The sequence below is a fragment of the Sander lucioperca genome, chromosome 2 (assembly GCF_008315115.2).
Source record: "Sander lucioperca isolate FBNREF2018 chromosome 2, SLUC_FBN_1.2, whole genome shotgun sequence".
Classification (NCBI taxonomy): domain Eukaryota; kingdom Metazoa; phylum Chordata; class Actinopteri; order Perciformes; family Percidae; genus Sander; species Sander lucioperca.
The window spans coordinates 8,564,363-8,572,054 of record NC_050174.1 but is presented as its reverse complement, the minus strand read 5'-3'; the positions used below and the strand labels follow the sequence as shown (position 1 = coordinate 8,572,054).

Here is a 7,692-nt window from a genome sequence, read left to right as displayed (position 1 = left end):
GTTGTCCTTAAAGACTGGATTTTTCCTCATTTTTTTAATTAAGGCATTAAGATCACTTTCCAAAAGATGATTTTTTTATTCCTCTTTTTAGTCAACTTTAGCATGGGTGTCCTAATTTTTTCACATGACTGTAGACACACAAACATGTGATCCTCAGTCTCAGTCCTCACCTTCCACTATCACCTCTTTCAATCTCTGTCTCATTTCACTTGAAGTTTATATTTTGTAGTGGCGTCACATCTTCCTGTAATCCTCCTCTGGATTGGCTGCAGCCCCTCATCTCTCAGCCCTGAAGATGAACATGTGAGAGGCATCAGTAAAAGATAGTAACCTTCACCTGAGCTAAGGGTTACCTAGCCTTGGATTTTATATAAAGACAGGTGGAGAAACAGAAGCCTTGGTCATCTGAGGCTGATCATTTCTTTTAAACACTCGTTTTTAACACCCTTTTCACCTTGATCACCTGATTTTGCAAGTACAATGAAAGTAACTAAGACATTTTATTTTGATGGGTATTGGTTAAACACAGCTAAGTGGAAAGTTACATTGCGCCTGTTTTGACAGAGACAAGTTTTGTGCTGAGAAAATCTGCCATAAATCTGCTGTAAAGAAATGTTTTAAAACAAATCTTTTATTTCTCTACCCAGCATCTTCTATTTTATTTTTCACTTCCTCTCTCTATAATTATTTCTATATTTGTTTCTGAACGTGTTCTTGAAACATGTCAAAGCTGTCATAAATCATAAATCCTGACCTTGAATTAAGTTCCAACTTTCTAACCAAGTAACACTGTGACATTCCACAGTGTGACTGAGACTCTGAAAATGTATTCAGCTTATCAGTTATTTCGGGCACAAGCAGCCACCCCCCAACTCCCTCTCAATAAATACGGGGTTGACTAAATTGATATGCCTCGGAGGCATTTAAATATTCCCCAAAAAATATCTATTCATAAAGCAGGGCAACATAATTGGTTGATTTATGACCTTTTCACACCACTGGAGCGATTAACTGAAGACATCATTCAGAGCTGTCAATCAAACTGATTGTTCACATGGAAACTAAACACCATGCAACCAATAACGGAGCCAGCTGACTTGAGAATGAGGCCTTCAAAAGCCTTTTCACCAAAGTGGCCTCTTCAGGACTGTCAGTTACGTTGTTACTGTGTTAAGATAAAACTTCTATCAGAAAGCTGCGCTGGCAGAGAGAGAAATAGAATCAAAGGCACAGGTGAATCTGTGCACATTCATGTTGCCATCTCAAGGGTGACATGGTTTCAGTTGAACGCCATCTCATCCCATTGCCCTCCTCTCGCTCACTGTTGGTCACAGACCTTGACTATGTTCATGGCTTAATAGTACATCTGGGGCACATCTTCACATAAAGCTATCATTACCTCAGATTTAATGATCAGGCGCAGTGATTTGTCTTTATTGGTCTTCATAGACACACACACCTGCATCTCCAGAGCCCTTCCTTTGGTAATAACACCAGGAAGAACAACTTGACACTAATTGGCACATCGTGTCAAGTGTGTTCATGCATAAAGCATTTCTTCTTCTGATGCTTAAAAAAGTACCAGCTTTGGAAAAGGATGAGATTGGAGAGGATTGCATCCTGGATGAGATTTCATGACTTTTGCGTCACCACGTTTTACTCCAGCCTACACAGCGACTCAGTCTTCACAGTAACCCAGTAACATGGTGGTGCTGAATAAGGCCTTTCATACTGTAACTATTCTCCAAGAATCCAAGAGTTCATATTTATCAAATTCTCTTTCAAATCCATCTATTTATACAGTATGTACCTCCCATTTGAAGACTAGTGTTTGTATTCTGCTAAGTCAAATTTCACTGATCCTCATAACATCGCTCAAATTTACTTATCAGGAGGCCTCCCCCCCCCCCCCCCCTTTGGTCCTCAGGGCTTGCTGGCTCTCAGTCTAATTACCAGAGATAATGGAGGGTGAAGCTAAATGGCGCTGATGGGGTCCAGCAGAAGGTTATTAGGTGTCCTCATTAGTGCCCGAGTGAAGTGAAAGGAGGTTTAAGGTCTTATTCTGATCCTGATGGATGGTGTTCCTCTCAGTCTGTCTTTACAGGGTGTGATTCAACAGCGGAGACGGCTCAGCAGAGGCATGGATAGGGAGATACATAAAGAAGGGAGTGTGTGTGTGTGTGTGTGGCACATATTGTAATGAGATGTGATTCTACCTGAGTGAGAGGTGCATGTTCATTTGCTGTATTAGTTACAGTTGGAATGTTTAATGCAGTATACATACAGTTCTTAATGCATTGACAGATATGAGTGTATGTGCTTTTGATTACATGGCTAACCCAATGATAGCAGTACATGTCAGTTGTACTTTCAACCCTTTGTAAAGGGGTTAAAGAAGAGAAAAAGAGTACACTGGTCAAAGCAATGTATTCCTGTTTTATTGTATTACTCATAGTTGCTCAGACACGTGTATATACAAATACAGTACAGATAATTTTTTGTCAAATTTTTTGTTGTTTATATACTGTAAAGGAGCAGGTTGGAAATATTCCCCACTGATGGCAAAGTGGGAGCGGGGTTCAAAGGTGAGGAAAGTAGGACAGCAGGTGGTGTGGTGGAGGTTATACAAGCACAAGATTAATGGGATAGGACAGGCGCACAAAATGAACAAGTGGCTCATCGGCAAGAGGAGAGCTGACAAAAAGAGAGGCTTTGCCCTGTACGCACAGAACCTGGATCGATGATAGGCTTTACCCCGCTAACAATCCACTATAGGATTTGGTGGAGGGGGTGCACTAATCCTTGAACTGTGCCCAGGACCAACGTCTACCGTAGGGAGAAGTGATTCAGGGTTGTTAAAAAGGGAGAGAAAGTGAAGGGCCCTGTTGTAGTCTCTTCGACGCCAACAGCCGTTCCGTGTAAAAGCACAATGGCAGAAAGCGTCTTGTACACAGACAGGACTGCCAGGGCAGAGGCTGAAGGGCTAAGGCATGGGAAACACTCTTCGTTGCCAAAGAGGGTTGCCGCTTCCCATTCACTGCGGCAACAGCAAATGAGACACGCACACACACAAACTCAAAGGTCTCACACATTTCTTCACACTGAAAAACAGCCACAGACTGATGTATATACTCCCATAACGCCTCCTCTGGGGAGAGCAGAAAGAGGATGAATAGTCAGAGGAGACAGACTGCAACTACATGGGATGAATTCAGTAGATGGGTACAGAAAGAGTCATTCTTAGGCGAAAAAAAGAGTTGCTTTCGAAGTACAAAATGACTGACCCCCACTGTAACTTCACAACAATGTGTTTATGTACATTTGTCATCTGTCACTACACAGCTTTAATGACATCACTCAAATGGGGATGCAAAAACACACAACATGAAAGTGATCCGAAAATCTAACACGTCAAAGTAAAAGAAAATAAGAGCAAAAGAAAACTTTTTAAAAACTTTTTTGTTTTTTTTGTTTTTTTACATGTCATCAAGTTCATGCGCATGCCACATAATGAAACTGGCGAGATCCTTCCATTACAAAGCAAACAGTCCACTCATGGCAGATCTTAGAGCTGACCAACATGCTTTCAAACACTGAAGGCAAAAAAGTACAAATAAGCCGTCCATTAAGTCCAAAGTGTTTCTTTCCAAGGCAGGATCCTTATGAAGAGATGTGAAGGTTGGTGACTGGTTTGAAACATGTAACAGGTGAGCCACTCGTTTGGCTAATGTTCAGCCTTCTGTACACTGGTGTACAGCTCCCACAGGTTTTCCCTTCATGTTAGCTCAAAGTTTCATTAGGCATTGAGGATTAAAGCACACAATGCATTGTTTGAGGACAGTACACACTCCGCAAAACCCAGAGATAATACCGTATTCATTTTTTTTAGAAAAGACATAAGAACCAAATTAATACTTTAATATCAAACACTATTTACATCAAGAAGTTTTCCTAATAATAATAGTCATAATCATCATCATAACAATAATAATAATTATACAGTTTTAACAATGCTCTCATTTTTTCTTTTGTCCTCCAGAAAGGTACAAAACAGATACTAACCTAACACTACTTGTTTTATGGTTGACTACCTCAGGATACACAGTATCCAGTTTATAAGTTGATCCTCATTTCCCAGGTTAAGGTGTGTACAGAATAAACCATGGTAATAATAGCAATAATGACAAATAGTAGTATTGGTAATTATAAGAGAGTACAATTGAAGCTGGTTTCTGATAAAAGTCTAGTGTTAATCTGCTGACAAGCGTCCATTTTGAATGTTATGCGGTGCTCATTCCCTGTGGTGTTCTCCTGAAAATTAGTACCTCATTAAATGGCCTCGTCTCCTATTACCCCCCCATAGCTGAGCTGCTATTCCACCATAATAAAATTGTTACCGTAGCGCAAAAAAATAATGGCAAATGGCAAAGGCAGTCTTTCTGGGGAAGAAAAAAAAACAACAGAAAAATGGCAGCCACAAAAATGAAAGAAAGCAAAAACAAAACAGTGCATGCCTTTTGAGACAGAATGATACTGAACAATAGGTTTGTCATTGAATCAGGTGTTTTTTTCAGTAGTGTTGCATGGATTTTGTGTTGTTTTGTCTTGTTTTGTTTAGTTAGGCACTCGAGTCACACTACCTTCGGCTACCTCCCATGTCTTTCTATCTCTCCCTGTGTGTGTTTCTCTCCCTTTAATTCTCTTCGTCTCCTTCAATAGCCAAGTCTCTTAAACTGCAAGGTCATTGGTGCTTTAAAACCCCCCACGGTGGAAATCTACACCCCCCTCCCGAGACCCCCCAAGCCTTCCACCATCTATTTTTAATACCAGGAATAACTCCCCTTGCCACAACATGGGGTCCACATGCCTGTCATTTTGAACCTCATTAAAGAGTCACTTAAACCTGTAACACTAGGAGCTGAAGGTGGACATGCAATTGTTCCTGTGCTCCTTTTCTTGCTCCATTTCTCTCTTTCTACCTGTCTTTCCAAACCAGATGGTGCCCTATTTCTCATTCAAAAACCTGGCTTTTAAAGGAAGGAGTTCATTTCTCTACCTGACGATATTTCTTTGAAAGCAAAGCAACAAGTCCCTTCTGTTTGAAAAACGACATAGTAGCTTTCATTATGCTAACTCACCATGTGCATCTGTGGGAGCTAAAGGATGCTGAATTTCATAACAGTGAATTTCTTTTTAATGTAAGTGCTAACATAAACCTGGTCAGACTAAAAAGCTGTACATTGCCTTGAATTAAAACAATAGTTTCTCTATTCACACTAGGTGTTTTTAACAATGCATCAGTAAACACTGCACTAACTGCTGCAATGAACTGACTGTGATAAGCAGCTAACTAATATTTGATAAGCATGAGTCAAAGCTGTGGATTAAGCAACGTAGATGGGTGAAAAAGTATGGTAATGTGAATTTAAGGGTCTTTTTTTAAACACTTTACATTGACATCTGTTTTAGGTCTAATTTACATTAGACGGTACAAAAACCCAAAGTTTACAATGTCTCCGGTTTCAAAGACAATGTTTGGAGAGACCATTGGCAAAGCAAAATAACTTAAAGTAAAGCTGAAAAAATAAAAGTCTCCAATTTAGCTGTGAATCATTTTTTAAACAATCACTTTAACAGTCAATTTCAGAGAAAAAAAAGCTGTGGATGCAAATGTTTATGGGAGTGTTAATATCGACTAATACTCAAATAGAACAGAGAGAACAATTGCAGCCCTGCTCAGTAAACATTACATAAAATGACTGTGACTCTTGCCGTGAAATTGTGTGATCAACTTTCAAAAGATATTGATCCTTGATCTTCATAGCAGTCTACAAAGTGTCTGGTGAGAAAGTTTCAATTTAGCTGGTCTGTGAGTCATGGTGAACCGAATGCGTTTGAAAGGCGTGTTTTATTAAGCAGACTGGCATGCTCTCCACAAAGGAGGACAAGAAAAAGAAGCCTTGTGTATCCATAGGTTTTACACTCACTGGCTCAAGCTCTAAGCAGCTTATCCACCTATACACACACTTTGTTTTCAAGAAAAAAAGTGGGTGCTATCTTTAAACCAGGACAGTCTGAAGATCTGAAGGCTAAGGTGCATGTCATATACGTATTTCTCAGTGCTGTGGTTTCCACTCTGACCTCTGCTTAAAACCATTACTCTTCTTTTCCTCCTTCATCTTTCAGCTTTGCACTTCACTTCCTAGTAAAATGGAGGAAAAAAAATCTGCTTCTTATGACCCTGCAGAACTTGATCAAAAATGTTTTCCGAAAGGCTTCTCGAGAGGTCTCGGGACAACTTTTTATTTTTGTATGTACAGTTCTTTCTAAGACCTAAAATCATCACTTTCTTACTGTGTACTGCTACAACTGTATATAAATGTAAAAACCCTACTGCTATTAACTGTTAGTGTAGTGTCTTGTATGTGACTCTCTAAGCATGTGTCTGTGTATATGTGTATGTGTGTGTGGGTAAACATGAGTGCTTCAATGACATAAATATGATGTAAAGGGATGTCAAAAGTCACCGGAAAATAAGAATCACTAAGTGTCAAAAAACGGGATTTGGCATCTTAGTTGAAGGTTTGAGAGGGGGAATTGTCTCTCCCACTTCCAACATCAACTTTTTTCACTCACAGACGGAGAAAGACCACTTAAATATATTTCTGAAAAAAATAGAGGGTTCCTTGAGAAGCCTGCTCTGATGCCCAATCAAGCAAACACGCTCCACCCAAATCCCGCCCCTCCCCTGCAGCCTCGGGCAGATTCAGGCCACGCTAGGTGTTAATGCCCTCCAGGACAGAGGGAGGCGCTATAAAGTGAAGAGTGCTGATAGGCAGACCAGCAACAAAGCCAGCAGTGGACTTGTTTTCTGCAGGTGTGGCGCAGCATTTGTTTCATCACTTCGGGAAGGCTCAGCCGGTTCATGGCTGGTATCATCTGAAGGATAACAAAAAGAAACAAGGAATTATTATTTGTGGTACACCACTGCTCTTATGCAACAGTGCACCACAGACAAAAGACAACATTATGTAATTAATGCATTTTAATGTGTTTGATGTTTCTGTTGGGGTGTACAAAGCCGTAAGCAATATTTCAAAAATAATAATTGTGGAGACATCATAGCATTACTGAGATGTTTGGGCTCATGTTCAATAAGTTTATAAAGTTGTGATAGTGAAGTCTGAGTTGCCATATGAACTTGGGTTGCTATGTCATGTTTCGAATCTCGTCAGAAACATTTTTAATTTAACTCCCAGGCGAGGTGCCTCGTGTGTGGCAGTGGCGGCAGTCATGTGCCCTCTGCACCATGGGAAAGTAGCTGAACCATGTTCAGCAAAGGACAGATAGACTGAAAAGGACCAGGCAGTTGCGTGTGTGAGTGAGTGTGTGTGTGTGTGTGAGTGTGTGTGTGTGTGTGTGTGTGAAGGGACGTGGCAACAGTAGATGACGCATGCATGTCTTAATTTCCCTCCTTTGGAAAGCGTAATAGGGGAATGAGGCAAAAGACGCATGCAAGGTAAGAGGCAGCCATCAATGATGCAGGCAGGATAGCAAGGCAGGCAAATAGGCAGATAAAGAATCAGGCAGGAGGAGAGGCAGATGGGCATCACAAATATCCTATGATCTGGCCTTGTATGTGTGTCCCATTTAGATGGCACTCTATGATAAACTCTGATCTTCACAGTGAAT

At 40.5% G+C, this 7,692-nt stretch overlaps 1 protein-coding gene across 2 annotated transcripts in view; it reads right to left on the bottom strand.

Moving 5' to 3' along the window:
* Nucleotides 1–2,416: 2,416 nt before the first annotated feature.
* efna5b (ephrin-A5b) overlaps nucleotides 2,417–7,692 on the bottom strand; it is a 92,945-nt gene continuing 87,669 nt past the window's right edge. For both annotated transcript variants that reach the window (XM_031305517.2, XM_031305518.2), the window contains one exon: nucleotides 2,417–6,939. In XM_031305517.2, coding sequence (XP_031161377.1) covers nucleotides 6,812–6,939 — 128 coding nt within the window. In that variant the 3' untranslated portion in view covers nucleotides 2,417–6,811. The remainder of the gene's footprint in view (nucleotides 6,940–7,692) is intronic.